The sequence below is a fragment of the Montipora foliosa genome, chromosome 7 (assembly GCF_036669935.1).
Source record: "Montipora foliosa isolate CH-2021 chromosome 7, ASM3666993v2, whole genome shotgun sequence".
In the NCBI taxonomy this organism is placed as follows: Eukaryota; Metazoa; Cnidaria; class Anthozoa; order Scleractinia; family Acroporidae; genus Montipora; species Montipora foliosa.
In genome coordinates, this window is record NC_090875.1 from 18,454,101 (window position 1) to 18,472,821 (window position 18,721).

At 40.5% G+C, this 18,721-nt stretch overlaps 1 protein-coding gene and 1 long non-coding RNA gene across 2 annotated transcripts in view; one reads left to right on the top strand and one right to left on the bottom strand.

Moving 5' to 3' along the window:
• The window catches only part of LOC138011015 (uncharacterized), a 61,353-nt gene extending 58,693 nt beyond the window's left edge, over nt 1-2,660 (top strand). Inside the window, exon 3 of the long non-coding RNA XR_011124625.1 lies at nt 2,356-2,660. This is a non-coding gene — a long non-coding RNA (uncharacterized lncRNA). The remainder of the gene's footprint in view (nt 1-2,355) is intronic.
• A 149-nt stretch (nt 2,661-2,809) lies between these two features.
• On the bottom strand, nt 2,810-10,908 carry LOC138010525 (uncharacterized). The gene is made up of 4 exons (XM_068857507.1): nt 10,802-10,908; nt 10,276-10,320; nt 7,887-8,227; nt 2,810-5,230 (listed from the first exon to the last, which is right to left on the bottom strand). Exons 1-4 carry the CDS (start codon nt 10,821-10,823, stop codon nt 5,198-5,200), a joined length of 441 nt encoding a protein of 146 aa, XP_068713608.1. The 5' UTR covers nt 10,824-10,908; the 3' UTR covers nt 2,810-5,197.
• Between the last annotated feature and the right edge of the window lie 7,813 nt (nt 10,909-18,721).

The window sequence follows — 18,721 nt, forward strand, 5'->3', positions numbered from 1 at the left end:
TGTTTGTGTTTGTTGGAATTTTATTCTCAACGTACCTTGGTAAAAACAAATGAAACATTAAAAATACAAAATCCATTTTTTCATTTTCCATTTTTCATGGAAATCAAATGGACGGAAGACCCACGGACCATGGATATGTTCTGAACATTTCCCCTCCAAAAAGTGACAAGAAAAGAGAACGGTTGAAGGTAAGAGAGAGAATGTTTCATTTAAAAAAAAAACAAAACTAATTGTCAGCCAAAAGTAGCTCTAATAAAGTTTCTTTCAATTCATGATCTTTTACAGATTGAATTGGTGATTTGATACTGGTCGATGCAAAGCACGAATGTAGCATTATTAGCGTGTGCCGTTTGCAGCAAATATAATTATTTGCAGATTTCAGTGGGACTACCGATGTTCATATTTGATCGCTCGGTTCAGTACTTGCGCTATAGTTCTCAGATGATTAAGAGCCAAGTTTGTGGCTAACGACAGAGAGCAGAATTATTTTTGTCATAAAAAAACTGTTTTTCCTCAGTATTGACATATTTCTCTGTTGGTTTGCAACGACTGGAGGGACTAACCGTAGCATTCTATTTGTCATAATACTGTACATAAAAATTACATTTCAATTAAAACAAGAGTGAGTAATTATTTAACGTCTTTCCGGGGAAAAAAATGTTAGTCATCTTAGTGAAAACGTTCCTCGAGCAGCCCATAAACGAGGTTCATATGGTTTCTTTTACATGTCTATGTAGTGAATTGCCTTCAAGCTTAGAATCTGAATGTGTGAAATATCTCGTTTTTAGTCCGTGGGAGTTAAGTTCGTCCTTAGACAATAAATTTGAAGATCTTGGCTCCAGGTAGTCTTGCTTTACTTTTGCCAAAAATGACGTTGGAAAATTCCGCCTTCATTTTGCTTGATATTCTGCAAAAAATGACGTTGGAAATTTCCGCTGTCATTTTGCTTGATCTTCTGTAGGAAATGACGTTGGAAATTTACGCTGTCATTTTGCCTCATCTTCTGAAAAAAATGACGTTAGAAATTTCCGTCGCCATTTTCTCTGACCTTCTATGAGAAAAGACGCTGGAAATTTCTTCTGTTATTTTGCGTGACTGTTTAGTCAAAAATTTGATAAAATTTGATAAATATTGCAAAGTTGATAAATGCTCCGGAAAAATATTCTTTTTTCTTTCGAAATATTGCAAACTGGATAAATCATTTGGTAGAAAAGTGGAGATTCATCAACAGTATTTATGGTGTGGTGCCAAAACAGCACAGATTTGGAAAAAATGACCGCAAAACACATCATTTTTACCAGAATTGGACAGTTTTAGAATACGACGAAGTGTTTTAGAACGTGTTATATACTGTTATGATAGAATGTTGGTATTTGAGTGTATCCAGCTCGGCCGTCCTACCAACGCTTTTTTATCGTAAAATCACAAGCGATGACACTGAGGCAGTTGGCCATGCGGTGTAGACCTATTTTTGAGTACGATTGGATTTCAACATGGTCGGGGATTGGGCCCAACTCCCCAATTACCCCCACCCGACACAACTTTTTCACCCCAATCTCCCTTTGCTACAACAATTTAAGATGGCAGACAAACATTTCTGATCGCTCGTTCGCAAAAATACGCCAGCATTGCAGGCTATAATTTACCAAAATGGAGTTTAAAAGTGGTGGAATAACGAAACCGTGAATCGGTGAGGCAAATATTTCCCTTCCCTTTTTTTTCAACTTTATCTTTATCCAAACAACAACCCCATCGCGTCACCGGTTAGCAGCTGAACAGTTACAGTAGCCAACGGACCAATATATTACTATTTTTGGTCCCTGAGGAGTTGTTTGTCACCCCCATAACCATGTCAGTAAGTATTTTTAAACGGACCTGGTTCCGATGTTTTTCCCCAAGGGATAAGCAAGGGAGTGTCAAGCACACGCAAACGAAAACTCCTTTGTCGCGAGAACACGCGCGTGCTAAGGTGTTCACACAACAAATATCGGACTAAATACGTTTTACAAAATTTGAAAGTTAACCGGACTGCACGATCCAAATGCCAGTGTGAACACAGCTCATTCTCGAAAGACCCATTTTTCTGACTTTTCGGAGAGAGTTGTAAAGCCGCTAGGATTGTCTCAAACGGACGCATATCATCTCAAAAAGGATGATGAGTTTGTTCGCTGGCTTCAAATTGAAGGTCCAAGACTTGATGACATTTATCAATTGCTGATTCGGGTTCCATTTAGGTAGCTGTATTTCTGGAGAAAAAAGAGCGAACGTAATCTACAGGAAGAGGCTTTGTCCAATCCCCTGAAACCTTCTCCGATTTTCATGTTTAATGTTTGTCTCTTTTAATTTATCGCTTAGAATGCAATGAATCAGCGATATTTGTGATCACACATCATGGCGGCCATCTTGGATTCTTTGAAGGAGGACTTTTCGATGTCGAGCCAGTCACGTGGTTGGATAAGGCATTGATGCAGTACACCATAGCAGTGATAAGAGCAAATCAATCAGAAGATCAGTCATCTTTAGGCAAACAAATCAGTAATTTTGTCATTGCATCGTAGGAACGGATTCAAGAGCCTTCGTATCGAGTGGTACCTGTTCTTAAAACTCAAAATTAGGTAGGACATCTCATTACAGTTACACGACATAACTTGCCCCACAATTATGAGACAAGTGGAACCTCTGAATTGGATAGAAAAATTGACAGCATGGAAGACAAGGAACAGTTTTCCCGGAGATAAAAACTGCCGTATGTTCTGAGAGAATTTAATTTAGGGGTAAGCAGCTCTTCGAAAACCGTCAATTAATCAATTACGAATTTGTGTTATCTGTTGTCTCTAGTGATCTGATTCAATCTTTGAAATCTTATCTTCGTTTTCGCGCTAAGTGAGAAAAAACGGATTTACCCCATGTTATTTAAATTAAAAGAGAAAGTTCACAGTTTTGAGCTCTGTGAACGAACTCTACTTTTAAAACCCAATTTAATCTTTAATTAAAGTCGCGACGCTATGGTCGTCTGAGACCAGTGGATAAAACATATAAGAAAAATGAAAGAAATTAAATCACATGAAGTAGATGTAAAATAATCGGGTCATTTGCACTATAGTTCGCGATATGTGTAATTATCGTTGTATTTTCGTACACAACTTGGAAATTGGCAACCAGTCTCTATCCCCGCTATTCTTGTCCGGTAACATTTTCTAAATAAAATAACCTCCCTGATTGTAAATCATCAAATTAGTATTTTTGGTAAGTGTGGTTATAAATCAGTCAATGTAAAGAAAAATTAAAATAAAGGTGAGAATATTTGGCTGTGCAAATTTCTTATTCTGCACGTATAAGTATACCTCTAACTAACCGAATTCAAGATCCGTACTGTAAGTTATGGACCGGGTCTTTCCCCCGAATGATTTATGAATGAACGGGAAAAACGAGGATCTGTACCTTTCAGTAAGGACCGAGAAACCAGGTTAGTAAGATATTTATTGTATCTCCGAGGTAATCAGGCTCACGGGAAAGCAAATTAGATGAAATCAAGAGCAACGTTTAACTGCCACATATGATTGACATGCGTGAAAATCTGAAAACGAATACATCTTATTGGCTTCACACGTTTATTTCATATTATTATTCAAATTTCATACACTGTACGAATTCTGATTTTCTGATTGGTTGATTTGTGCCACGTGACACTGAGTTATGACGAAACAACCGCCTTGACGTCATTATCGTGGTGTAATAGCCGTGGTGTAAATTCAATACACTGTCTTTACACCATGGCTTCGGGGACTCGAAGTTTGACGATTTGTCCGAAGCAGACATCGATTCCCTCATTGATGATGCAGTTCCTAAAAACACCAAGAAAGCAACTGCTTGGGGAATATCTGTTTTGAAAGGTAAGGTTGCGAATTTTAAATTTTTCTTTCACGCTAGTTGTCTGGTTTACCTACTATATAGTTGTTTCAGTGTAGTGTTTCTTTGTGCAGTGTATTCAATTTGAATAATAAAAATGTTAACGCACTCGTTGCTCGTGAATTATCGGAATTTACCTGCACTCGTTCACTAACAATGAACTCGAAATTTTCAATACCGCACTCGGCGGCCTCGTGCGGTATTGAAATTTCTCGTTCATTGTTAGTGAACTCGTGCAGGTAAATCCCGATAATTCACTCGCCGAGTGCGTTAGCCTGTATTAACAACGTGGAAACCGTGCTAGGCAGTGTTGCGTCAAAACTTCAAATTTAGCGCGCTGTACACTGAGCTCAATTATCCAATCATGGTGGGCGTACTATCTGAGACCTGTAATTGTGGGCTCGCAGAATATTTCACAACTGTAGCGTAAACACAACATGCGCAAGTTTAAAGAGGCTGTGTCACGGCGGTGTAGTTGACTTTGTGCTGTTGTATCATTTACTCACCCCTTAATTCTCGCTATACAACTCGTAAACTCTGAAATTACTTTTAAACAACACAAACCAAAGCTTCGTGACAACAAAATATCAGTCAAGCATACATAATTGAAGTTACAAACAGAGATCAACTTTGAAAAACTGTTGGGCTGAACAGTTCTCAAACACCCCAATTACAATCCACTTTAATCTTCTTCAATTTTGCCCATCCCTGTCTCCTTTTGTATTTGCAGCCTTTCTTCAATGTTCTAAGTAGTTATTTTTCGTTTCGCTTGATTTGGTTGCCAGTTTCCAGTCGCTTAATTGACTTAATTCGTGACACAGTCCCATTAAGTCGCAGATGAGAGCCAGTCTCAACTTGATGCCTTGCTTGCTACCCAGGGGCCCGTTTCTCGAGCGTCCCGAAACTTTACGGCCAATATTCGGGTGTCACAATTCCCTTTGTATTTCAAGAACGGAGAGGATTTAAGTCGTCAAACTTCACAGTAATTTTTCTTTTTGCATGTTAAAAGATCGGCTTTCCAAAACAAGCGGTTGGCAGTTTCACACATGGCTTTTCGGGCCCGAAAAGTTATCGGGACGTTCGAGAAAAGGGCCCCTGAACAGTGTCCTTGAAAGCTTCACCACTGTTAACTGCTAATGGAAATTGCTTAAAAAATGTCTAGATTTCTACTTGTATTATTCCTTCATTGTGGCTTCTCTTCGTGTTATTTTTTTCCATCAACCGTCTAGTTGCTTCCAGTGGCTACCTTGTAACTTCCTGTTTTGATAACTGATCAGTCTCTTCGTGTTTAGTCATCACATTGCTGAGATCCCAACAGAGTCTGCAATGAGATAAACACAGGACAAGAAGGGCCGGGTAAAACATCCGCCTGATTAAACGTTATCCTTCAACTTTTAGTAAGTCCAGGGTGCTTAATTCCACCTTCGTCTTTTCTCCTCTTTCCCTTTTTTGCCCCCCATTCTCTCACCCTACCCTCCTAATTGCCCCCTTTTCCCCCTCTCCTTTAGCCTTGTACTTCCTCTCCTGTTCCCGTTCCCATTTCCTCCTTCCCACTTTTCCCCTTCCCTTTTTCTTCCTCCCCCTCTCAATCTCCTTTTCCTTTTCCCTTTCCTATTCTCAGCTTCCCTTCGTCCTTTTCTTTTGTTTTCAAACCGAATTATTTGATGTCTTTCTTTTTTCTTCTTTTTTTTTACCTCCTCCTTTTCTTTCATTTTTTCCCCCCTTCCTTCTTTCTCCTTTTCTTTCATTTTTTTCTCCCCTTCCTTCTTTCTCCTTTTCTTTCATTTTTCCCCCCCCCCTTCCTTCTTTCTCCTTTTCTTTCATTTTTTTCTCCCCTTCCTTCTTTCTCCTTTTCTTTCATTTTTTCTCCCCTTCCTTCTTTCTCCTTTTCTTTCATTTTTTTCTCCCCTTCCTTCTTTCTCCTTTTCTTTCATTTTTCCCCCCTTCCTTCTTTCTCCTTTTCTTTCATTTTTCCCCCCTTCCTTCTTTCTCCTTTTCTTTCATTTTTTTCTCCCCTTCCTTCTTTCTCCTTTTCTTTCATTTTTTTCTCCCCTTCCTTCTTTCTCCTTTTCTTTCATTTTTTTCCCCTTCCTTCTTTCTCCTTTTCTTTCATTTTTTCCCTCCCCTTCCTTCTTTCTCCTTTTCTTTCATTTTTTTCTCCCCTTCCTTCTTTCTCCTTTTCTTTCATTTTTTTCTCCCCTTCCTTCTTTCTCCTTTTCTTTCATTTTTTCCCTCCCCTTCCTTCTTTCTCCTTTTCTTTCATTTTTTTCTCCCCTTCCTTCTTTCTCCTTTTCTTTCATTTTTTTCTCCCCTTCCTTCTTTCTCCTTTTCTTTCATTTTTTCTCTCCCCTTCCTTCTTTCTCCTTTTCTTACCCCTATAGGCCTTAATCACCCTGCGGCCATGTTGAGTTCCGAAGAATTGAAAACTTTTGTTTCGCGCACCGAAACTCGTTCCCAAACATTTCAGATCGAGGCTCGGGGTACGAAATTTATTGTCTATGGCTAATATGGCCGCCGCGCGATTCAGGCCCATTTCCCTGGGCTTCGTGTACCCAAAAAGCGGAGAATCAGGCTCAGTAAATAGCCCGCAGAACAAGTTATTACATTGAATATCATTACTGATATAGTATTTAAACAATGTTAATACAGTATTGAAAGAAACATTGCTTAACGTTTGGTGCGTTTTGGTCCAGAGTTCGATCCGTCAGTGACTTCAATGCATGTTTCCTCTTTCCTCTTATCCGTGTACGGCTATGGTTTTAAAACCCGCAAAACGAGACACTGACCGAGGGGTCCCCCCTGCGCTCCCTGTTTATACCAAGTTGAAATCTGATCAGTCGTCTGAGGTTGAGGGGGGGGGGGGGGGTGGGCGGTTAAGTAAGGATAACGGCAAACGTCAACGAGAACATCTCTCCAAAATATTACTTAGCTCTATCGCAAGTATTTCGCGATTATTCCGACTTGGTCACTTTGTACAATACGCGCGAACTGTCCTGTAACTAGATGGGTACGAACGGTGAAAATGAATGGATCATTGATATATATTCCCACGTTGTCGTCAAAACGGAAAGAATTTTAACCAATCATATTCTTGCTTTGTGGTGATGTCGTTGACGTAGCCGTTGTCTTCGCTTAAACTCCATATTATGTTACTGGCTCCAGTCCACCTTTGCACCAGGATCCCGTGCCCTTCGAAGTAGTAGGGACCTTTAGATTCTAGGACGAGGACGAGAACGACTAGTCTTACTCATTTTTAGCAGGATAGGTTCCTCAGATATTCTTATTGCTGGTAACTGAGCCTTTCCCTGATCGAAAAATGCCAAAACTAGCTACGACCGTGTTGCTGACTTGTTTTGACATGGCGACATTTTTGCAAAACCTCGCACTAAAATGACGACGGTATCACGTTTTTCCCGCCAAAATGACGCTGGTTTGCGCGCGCTCACTGTTGTCCTATAAGAAAATCCCTTACTCGTAGTCGCTCTCGTCCTAGAATCTAAAGCTCTCCATTTGCTTTCCAGCCAATCACGAGCCTTGCATAATTATTACTCTTGCGATTGAGTATGCTCACTCGTGAAGTCTGAAACTTCTTAAAAGAACTCGTCTAAAAATAGTCTGGGACATAGACCAAGTATGGAAGTCTTACGTTTCTGGTTGTGAGCGTCTGCATATAGAATTAAAAAGCGTATCTGTTATTTTTCTTCAACGAAGAGGGATTTCGCCCAGCTAACGAGGACCCGGGAATATCATTTTCGCGAAGAATTACTGCTTCATTCGATTCACTACATGAAGACCCCATACTATTTTTTTTGGGCTACCAGACCTTGGTTCCATGTATTGCAATCCAGGCCGTTTCGCAGGTCCACCATTTTTTAATATGGTTTATAACATTTGGCCAACTTTTGGCTCACAGAAGTCTTTACTACGCGCTGGATGGGCAACGAAACAGATAAGCAAAACTAATGGCGTTTACTTACGCGTTGAAATTTTTTCCGCTCAAAACCTCGAAAGACATATCCTTTAGAGACCGTTAGATTCGCTCCAATCTCGCTCATCAGCTCGCAGGCCTTCTGTCCCGTCCTCCCTGAGTACTGATAATTGTAACCCGAACAATCAGGAAATCGCAGGCATTGATCCTCACACTGAATCTCTGAGAGAACAGACTGAGTCCAAATCACGTGACCCAAAACCTTGCGGTCTATGACAGGCAATCCGCTAATTGGAAAAAATACATTTTGGCCAACACATTTTGGGGCTGGATGAATTGAGGGACTGGTTGTCGATCTGACGCTCTTGCTATTTTCTATTTCTGGTTGTCCTGGATAGGGCAAAGAAAATTATGGTTCATACAGAGAAACTTTTGCTGACGTCTGTTGGCGTATTTTCTCGTAGTTAGGTTGTGTTATTTATTAATCCTATGACTCCCAGTAGTGATTAATGTGTAAATTCTCACAATTTCAATGAAATGTCTCTCAAACAGGTATTGAGAATGAGGAATAATATCGACTTAATGAGAAGTGTGATCTTGATATAACACCAAATTCTCATGACTATCCAACAAAGAAATTCATGGTACTAGTTAGGAGAATCAATGTTTCGATCATCCTAATGAAAGGGTTAACATGCCAATGGATGCGATTCTGTTTGTGAAATACATCGTACTTTACACAAAATGACTTCAAAGATTAAACAAACTTAAAGAAACGATATATGAAAAAACGTGCATTTATTTGAGCTTCGGAAAGAAGGATGTTAAATTATGGTAGTTTTGAAAGTGCAACCTCGTTCCCAGGGCTTTTTACTATCGAGATCTTGGCGGTGAAAAGCCCTGGAAACGAGGTTGTTGAAAGTGATACTTAAAAAATGATGAGTCAAATTCCCCACCTCCGCTGCAACATAATAATCCAAAAGTATCAAAAGCCCCCACCCTTGTGACGAGTAAAGGTTGCCAAAATAATATCCTTTAGACCTTGCTGCACACAATAAAAGTGCAAAGTATGTACCACTCACTTTTTGTTCCATCATCTCTCACGAGCGCGGGAAGTTCATTCTAACGTCTTTTGAGTATTATCCAAGATGGCGGAGTTTTTCTCCAAGCAACCTCGTTCCCAGGGCTTTTCCCTCACTACTTGGTATCCAATCCCTCTTCATTATCCAAGATGGTGGTCATGTCAAATTCCCCAGCCTGGGGATATGTCGTACGATTAAAATCCCCACCCTGGGGACAGACCTCACAGTCAAAGTTCCATGGCATTGGTATCGCAGAGTTCATGGGTTCAAATATCGTTTAAATTCAGGTTTTCTGTAGATGGTTTGCCACCAATGGCTAGAGAAGTGGACGAACAAAAGGAGCTAATATGAAATCTTTTGTTTTCTTCCACCAACATGGCGGAAATGACGTCAAATGCAAACCACCCATTCGTTTCTAAATTTTTCCCGCCCGCTGAATGCTGATTGGTCAATTCAAATTTCAGAGGCCCCACCGGCACCGGCATTGTGTGTCATGGAACAATTTTTAAAAATGAAAATCCCGCCAAAGCTGAAATTTATCCAATCAGATCGCTATGATAAGCAATGCGAATTACCATAACAAAAACAAACTTTCAAAAAGCCTGTCGGTTGACACGAGGTGTGCCTTTAGACGCAGGCTTTCTATTCGTTTCTAAATTTCGCAGGTTCAAATGCCGTTTAAATATAGGCTTTCACTTCGTTCCTAAAGTTCACAACTGCAGTGACCCAAAAATTAAAAATCAAATCAATCATTTCATCTGCAACATATTTGGATTATTTAAAAGAAGTTCTATGTAGCTGTTACTATTCCGTTAGATTTCAGTTTATTATTTTGAGTGATTTCCGTTATTTTTCCGTGACTCTTAGTATTTGCATTCAAAATCTTTGTAACTTCCATGTTTTATCACATTTTTCCCAGTATTACGTCAGCATCCATTTACTATGTATATATATGTACACATAAGCAATTCAATGTAAACTCTCATTGTACCTGAAGAAGGCTGGTTTGGCCAGCCGAAATATAGTACACCACTAAAATCAAATCTACGTTGTATCGGCTCTTGCTTCAAATATTCCGTAAAAACATGCTTATCATTTTGTTCACATGATATCCAACAATAGAGCTTATGCACTCAAATACTTGGATACGTATTAATTTTAATTCGCGGATAAATTAGTTTGAAACATCATAATGGCTCCCCTTTGTTTTATGACATCACGTGCATGCGCAATAGATAAACCGTTGCCAGGAATGGTCTGCAAAATTTTTGACCAAATGGGGCAAAAAGGAATTTCCGACTATTGCCAATGTATACGAGACTAAGGACAGCACGATCAAGATTTTTACATACATACCATTCGAATGCGTCACTCTGGCGAACCACAGACACCAAAAAAGAACTGAAGAACAAGGAAAAAAAATAACAATAACACAGAGTAGGTTATCACAGCGCCCTCAGCTTCCCGTCACTGAAAAGTTGCACTAGGAGATTTTGGCAAAATAATTCAGTACAAGAGAAAAGCGAGCAAATTTAGGACAATCGAGTGCATCTTACTGGATGCCGGATCGGGCAACAAGATTTTGCCCATACGTTTAATGAAGAAATTTTGGTGTTTTCGATGAATGCGAGCCTTAAATGGCTTTCAATACTTCGGCATCTAGTCTACATTCTCAGACGCATATAACAAATAAACTCTTCCTTTTTTTTTTTTTTTAGCGAAAATCGCGCGTAAATAAATGTTAAAGGACATAATTCAGACCGGAATCGATTCTGTGTCATGGAAATTCCTGTTCCGTTCGGATTGGAAAATGCTTTCTCTGCGTGCGGATCAGTTACTGACATTAAATGTACCCTTCCAATTGCTAAATATACAATTTTACCTGCAAGATTAAGCCGCGTCATTTAGTCAGATCAGATGCTGTCGTTTCCCCACCTAATTAGGAATTTCAAAACAAGTGATCCCTTCGTGAGTTACGAACAACTGGTGGACTTTTAATATTATACTAGTGTTGATATTCCGGATAGTTTTAATAGGCTGTTTTAATAGTTTTGCAAGGCAAATGTTTATAATACACTATTAGTCCTTGGTTGACATTTCTTGGTTGACATTACCTGCAAGATTAAGCCGCGTCATTTTGTCAAATCGCGGGGATCCGGTCGTTCCACAATCTATTTAGGAATTTAAAAAAATATATATCCTATCGCGAGTCACGAACAATTGAAGCACTTATTTTACTTAGGTTGATATTCCTTATATTTACTTAGGTATAGGCTGTTTTAGTAGTTTTGCAAGGCAAATGTTTATAATACACTATTAGTCCAGGGTTGACATTTCCGTGTCATAATTTCCCCGATTAATGAATTAACTTGAAATTGTTCAAAATATTGATTCCTTTTACTCCTTGAATAGATCTATTACAACTATTTTTCTACATGGTTAGATACATTTTTCTGAAATATTAAAACTGAGATTTCTCTCCGTCTTTTTTTTTGCTAAAGAATGACAACTTGTCTCCGACAAGAAACTGTGCTTGGGAGAGGTTCACGTTTTTACGACAGAAAATGTAAATATGGACAATTTTGCATCATCCTTGAATATTTAAAACGAAGGCTAAGTGGAAACAGATCTGTGCATATTAAATTACATTTTTCTTGCTCGTTGTATTTGCATTATATATTGTTATTAAATTTTCCACCTCGGATATTGCGTTTCCAGCTCTCTGGTTGTGTTCAAAACGGTGGATAACGCTATCCATCGGATAAACACCAGCAAAATCAATTATTGATTTATCCAGTGGATAGCGCTATCCACTCTTCGAACAACTGGGGCCACGGTCAGTTTCATCTACCGTATGACCTAATATGGAAACTGGTTGCGTCAATTCTTGCCAAGCTGAAAAATTTGTGGGGGGAGCGAAATTTTAATTTCCAAGTGTCCAAGCGTTCAGAATTTAATAAAAATTTAATAAAACATAGTTATTCCATTCTCTCTTGATGATCTAACACTTCACATTACACTCTATTCAGTTAACTCTGTTTAAAATATAAGTGCTACACGGCCAACGTTTGTATAAACGTAACCTTTCCTTGTACTTGTACATGTTCATTGCCGTGACTTTAACACATTCAGTTCCCACGGCCTGCTCCCGTCTGACCTTGTAGCTCAGTCGGTAGAGCGGCGGAGATCTAACCCGAAGGTCGTGGGTTCAATTCCCACCCTGGTCAGAGTTTTTCTCTGTCCTTGTGTGGGCCCATTTCCATCAGTAGGGCTAACGCTCACATGGTTCATATGGGATTGAAATCTAGCACTTCACATTACACTCTATTTGGGGGGGAAAAACAAAGAGTATTATGGTATTTTCCGAAGTGGCCTATTTCTCGGATGCTCTCTCCTCCGCGGAGGTTCGGTTATCGGTAAGGTGATCGGCTTCGATCGGTTTTGGGGTTTGAGGTTTGAGGTATAAGGTGAGTGCAGACCCGCGTGGACCTTGCTCAGCGGATTCACCTCCTTCAGCCACTGCAGAGGAGAGAGAGGCACGGATGTTGTAACGGAAAAGCAATCCTTTTTTAGATTCGCAGCTTCATTTTATTGCGCCATGGCCGATTGCCCAGTCTGAACAGCCAAAATATCGGAGCGAGCGCAACCGGTCCGATATACACTTCAACTTGCAGCCGGTTGAATCGGGTATGGAAGAACAACAAGAAAGAGCGCAGAAAAGAATTCAGCGGTTAAAGGAAGTTGTACGAATAACTCCTTTAATAACGATGGGAACTGTTGTACATGAAAGTCAATCCCCTTTACGTACATCTTTGTCGCTCCCTCGGGCTTCACATCGAACTTGCGACGCTGGGTTTTGGGCCCGATGTTCTACCGTACGTTTTACTGCTATGGAGAGAATACGACGGGCTGCTTCGATATGCATACCCCGAGCAATCCAAGTTATACGGATTATTTCATGGCATCCTCTGACACTACGGGAAATCTCTTGAGAGCCATGTTTTAATACAAGGCTTACTGTATTTTGCGAAACGAAACGAGACGAAACTTGTAAACCTGTAAAAATGAAAATACCAAGTATCACAGCAGTCACATTTCTCTGTCCAATATAACAAAACACCGGAAGTGCAGAATTGGTAAATTCGAAGATCTGTCAATTGCAAAACGGAGCACTTCTGACCTTTTGGCTCAAACTCTTTGTTCAGAGATGAGGAGGACATTGGGGTTTACGGTATTGAGCATTTTTTCATGCGGTATTTCGGTAATTTAAGTGTTTATGTGCAGTATCGTAGCCTGCGAACGCTGACGTATTTCCGGCCGGAAATACGTCTGCGTTCGCATCTAGCCCGGCGGTATGCGGTTTCTCATCATTTTGGCTGGCGGTATTCGGTAAAAGAAGGTCCTTCACTATATTGTGGTACCGTTCATTTGCCCTCTCCTGTCTCGTAGACCTCATACAGGTCAATAGACTATGCAAAACAAAACACAGTAACGTTCAGTAAGCTATAAGGCCATCCCCCTTTTTTTTCTCCGTTTGGCGTCGGCCCACCGACCCAAATTTTGGGCATTTTCCAAAAGAAAAAAAAGTTAACGACGTTTTTAAGCCATTTTTATGTCGCACAGGAGTTTCGGTGGTTGATCCTTTTTCCCACGCTGTCTTAATTTTGCCACAACATCCGCCAACTTTTCCGCCATATTGATTTTGGGTTCACGTCTTGTTGTTTTCCTGGCTCCACAGCTATGATGCCGGGGTACCAGGCCTCCGATTCCGAGAATGCTTATGATTTTTTTTTAGGTTTTTTATTTCAATCCGACCGACCGACCGACCCAATATTAGGAAACGCATTCGACGGTAACCAAAAAAAAGAAAAAGGGGGGGGGGGGGGGGATGGCCAAAAGGTCAAGAAGTAAGCTATAAATCTATAAAGTCTAGAAAGGTCGATTTTAATCGACGTATATTACACAATTTCTGACAGTTAATCTGCAATTAGTCTCCCTCGCAGCCGTTTTTTTGGATGTCACGCAACGGGGAACGTTGCGTGACATCCAAAAAAACGCCTGCGAGGGAAACTAATCTACAATGTGATTGTTTTTGTATCCAGTGACAATGAGGGGTTTCCGTTGAGTTACCTGATCCGACTGATCGATCTGTAAACCGTCTAAACCGGTAATTCGAGGTCTTCTCACGTTTTCTGGTCTTTTCTCGGAATGGCTAAGGTCGCTAAGGCTCCTCCAGATGGCGACGTCATTATTGACCGCGTAGCTTTTTTTTTATGAAGAAGGCAAGGGGGCCCGAACAGTATCGGAAGAAGCATAAGTTTCGATGCACTGTTGCGAAAGGCGAAAAACGCCTTGTGAAGTTGCGACAGAGGATTTGGTAAGTTTGTTTCATTTGTTATGTAGCGTGTGCGACAGTTCGATGACCCTAGACAGACTAACCTCACTGAGAAGTCTCAGAATAGTCCCACATTTAGTTAAAAAAACTCGTACCAGCCGAGCGCGTGCGCCGGAGGTTCTGTTTGTTTTCGCGCACGCAAGGTCGCAAGGTAAAATATATGGGAGTTTTTTGCTGTTGGGGCGACTTCCTGTATGACACTCAAAATGGTCTACAATGTCCATAATGGTTTTGCGTGCGCTACTTTGTCAAGTGTGGCCGGTAAAGGGAGGATTCACGGAAATAAATTGGTCCTTTAACAATTCTCGGGAAAAAAAAGAAACGTAATTTACAATTTTACGGTTGCTTTTGTTGTGTCATCCTTGGAAAATCCTCAAGGTGGATAAAGGAAATAAAGGACGCAAGTGATAGGTCAACCAGATGAAACGATTTCATTTTCAAGGGTGCCTACCATAAAACCCCTTCCTATTGTTGATATGTCGCAAGCCGACTGTGAAATTCTACGAAACTGGTCCTCGTCGCATGGGGCTGCTGTACGACAACGGACAGTGCGCCAAGAGACAACAATGGCGAAGCATGGTACTCTGCCAGAGTTCATGTATCCAAGAAAGTGTGTCGCATTACACAACCCGGTCACCATCATTTACGGACAACATGACAGTGTCGAGGCCGCCAAAAGAGCGGATGATGAAACAATGAAACAGCGGCTGAGGAATTTGTGGATGAGTTAAATCACAGGTAGCCCAAGCTCGATATATGAGCAGCTCCTCATATGATGACCTTTGCATTGTTACGTGACTCGAACCTCTAAGAGAGAGCAAACCGGTTCCTCTAAAACTAACAGGAATGGCCGTAAATCGGCTCAAAGACCACACAGGAGGGAAAAAAACACTCAACTAAAGTAACGAGAGACGATTTTTATTTAAATCGCTACATTTTCATAGGTCACAGAAACAATCGTTATTTTCCCCATACAAATCCTTATAAATATGCAAGTATATCGAGCTTGGGCTACCTGTGGTTAAATACAAGTAGTGACGAGGAAATTGAGGAAACTGCTGACGAAAGTGTGCCAATACTTCAAGGGGAAATTGAAGGGCAAACCTTCCTCCTTAATGCACGATCTCGATTTGGAAGAGTTATTCGTTTCAATAATCGTTTATTGTACTGAAAGATACCGGAAAACTAGGAAACCGGTTTAGCGTAAGAGGATTTTTATTCATTACAAGACCTCATACTTCACTTCATGCTTTTTGTTTTGCTTTCACCAACCAGAAGGCTGAACTAATGCAGTTTTCCTTTCGTGCAAAATACTGAGCAAACAAGTTGTGAATAACTTCACCGTCGAACCACCAAAATAACTAAAATACAGGGGCATATGGTGCATGCGTGCTTGCGATAAATAAACACGCTAGATGGATGCAACTTAAAGTAAGCATGAATAGTTATAAAGGAATCTAAATGCAGTATAGGTATTTCGTCGATTCTCGACACGGAATTTGCCAATTTTTCTTGTGGTATTACGGTATTGGGTACCCCCCAAAGTTCCCCTCAAAGATCATCACTGCATCGAGTTGTATCTCAGAAAAGTGTTAACGAATGCGAAGGAATAAGTCGAATATCGTTTCGTCACAGTCTACAAAGAGCTCGTTTCGCAAAATACAGATCTTCGAATTCACATTCTGGTAAGACGTATGCCATGTTGTCGACCGAAATGTCTCGCCTATCAAAGTCAAGGCCGGGCCATAACAAAAGGGATTGTGTTGACCATATTTTTCTTAGAAAACGTTTGTTGCCTAATGGGAGAAAAGTTTTCAAGTATTACAGCCTAATTGGTTTGCATAGACTCCCAAAGGAGCCAAGGCTTTGTTCTTCTGCAAAATCGGCTCAAGAAATGGCTTAGAATTAAAGATGTGCAAGTTTGCGTAAAGGCGCCGGCGAACAAAAAAATGTTTCCCCGTTTGCGATCCCAGGAAACCTGTGTTACGGAAGCAAAAATGTTTCTGAATTTGTTCAGAAACATTTTGCTTTCTCGGCAAATGTTTCCTAGTCTGCGCGCTGAAACATTTTGGGAAATGTTTCCGCAACAATGTTTCCTCGTGCATGCGGGCGTCTTAAAGGAAACCAAGGCAAAATTGCCAAAAAAGGTCAATTTTTTAGGCAAAATTACAGAAGCTACAAACTAGGAAATATGAGTGGGTCTGAGGGCGTAATTGGTACACATCGAAAATTTAGGAACTGTGGAATTTTTTATGCAAAAAACCGCGAGATTTGGCAAAGGGGGCACCAATGGAAAATTTTCAAAACAGCCGACTTTTGAGGCACCGTCCAACTCGCTCTAGAAGCTAAAATCACGAAAACGCAAGTTACCTAATGCCCAAATTGGTAATGACGTTATTGCTTGACTGTTTTGAAAAAACCTGAATGCCATCTTTTAATGTTTCCGTCCAAATAATAGGCCATGCGCTTGGATGTTGGAACTTGAGTGTATCCAGCCCGGCCGTCCTACCAACGCTTTTTTACCGTAAAATTACAAGCGATGACACTGAGGCGGTTGGCTATGCAGTGTAGGCCTGTTTTTGAGTACGATTGGATTACAACATGGTCGGGAATTGGGCCCAACTTCCCAATTACCCACACCCGACACTACCCACTTCGGTAGCATTTCTTTTCACCCCAATCTTTCTTTGCTGCAACAATTTAAGATGGCGGACAAACATTTCTTATCGCTCGTCCGCAAAAATACGCCAGCATTGCAGGCTATAATTTACCAAAATGGAGTTTAAAAGTGGTGGAATTACCAAACCGTGAATCGGCGAGGCAAATATTTCCCTTCCCTTTTTTTTCAACTTTAGCTTTATCCAAACAACAACCCCATCGCGTCACCGGTTAGCAGCTGAACAGTTACAGTAGCCAACGGACCAATATATTACTTTCCTGAATGATCGTTTACTCGTATATTCCAAAGTGAAAGACGATCAACAGGCAATGAATTTGTTGCCGGGGATTTGGACCATGCACAAAAACAAGATTTGAGTGGTACATTGATTGAGAATCCGAAATGGTAGCATTCTCAATTTTATTGAACCGTTTGAGTTTCACCTGCGGGACTTTCATGGAGACCTATGCAGACTTTTCGCTCTTTGTACATTCTACGGAATCTTACTGACGAGTGATCACGTTTCCAGCAAAATGCACTGCTTCGAGCAGGACAAGAACATTCACAAATTCGTTGAAAATATATTTATGTATTTTTTTTAACATTGCAAGTGAAGTTTTCTTCATAACAGGACAGCTGTCAGTGGAACAACATTACAGAATTTCATTTTTAACGAAAAAGAAAAACTCTACCTTTTTGTAATAAGGAAATTTTAAGTTGCCAGTCAAAGGCGTTGATTTCAATTACTGCAAAACTCAATAGTAGTGAGTATTAAAGTAACTGCGTGTTAGTTTTACCTTAACCGCCGCACACTTGAGGAAAGAGCTGAGCAAACTGCCTCGCGATGCCATGTATTTTTATTGGTGTCGGAGGAAGAAATTCCGACGTCACTGAAGTCACGTGAGAATGCCATGTATTTTTATTGGATGCTTCATTGACCAAACTCAACTCGATTCTCATGAGGAATTTGCCTCGCAAGGCGAAAAATATCAAACGTGTTTGATTTTTTCCTCACGGCCTCGCGAGGCCAGTTTCTCACCAAAAGTTCCCCGCACACGGTGAGAAAACGGCTTAGCAAACCGCCTCGCGAGGCAGTTTGCTCAGCTCTTTCCTCACCGTGTGCGGCGGGCTTTATAAGGTTCTAAACCAGTTTCAATTAATTCAAGACACTGTCGTTGTAAAGGGATAGAATCTACAACACTGCACGTAATGGCATTGTTATTTTAACACGTGATACCCCAATTATCGTTTAATTAACAAGGTGCACTCACTATTGTGACGTAATTGGAAGAGGAATGCTATTCTCGGTTTTCCCATGAAGTCACGGCCGCCATGTTTGTGCTTCAAAACAAAGAAAAGGCAGCCACGTTTGTGTCCCAACCCAATCGTCCGGGAATTGAGCTGTACTATTGTGATTTCTTTTGTTTTCATTAAAAAAAACATGGTTGTTGATAATACCCAGTGGCTATGCGTACGAGACGCGTACACCGACTTGTATTTGCTATTCGAACAGGATTCTTCAGAGTGTATGCAATAGAGCTATCATTCACAAATAATATCGTAACACGTGCGACTAAATCCAGGAATTGCGCCGGTCTCTCTTAACTTACAAGAAGTAAGTTGTAAACCTAGATTATTTTTTGTTGGGTTTAGAACTTTCAAAAAGAACTTTTTGAAGAAGTTGCTTGAACGATATCGAACGCGGTTAAAATGCTGGCGATCATACGCAGTTAACCACTTGACTACCG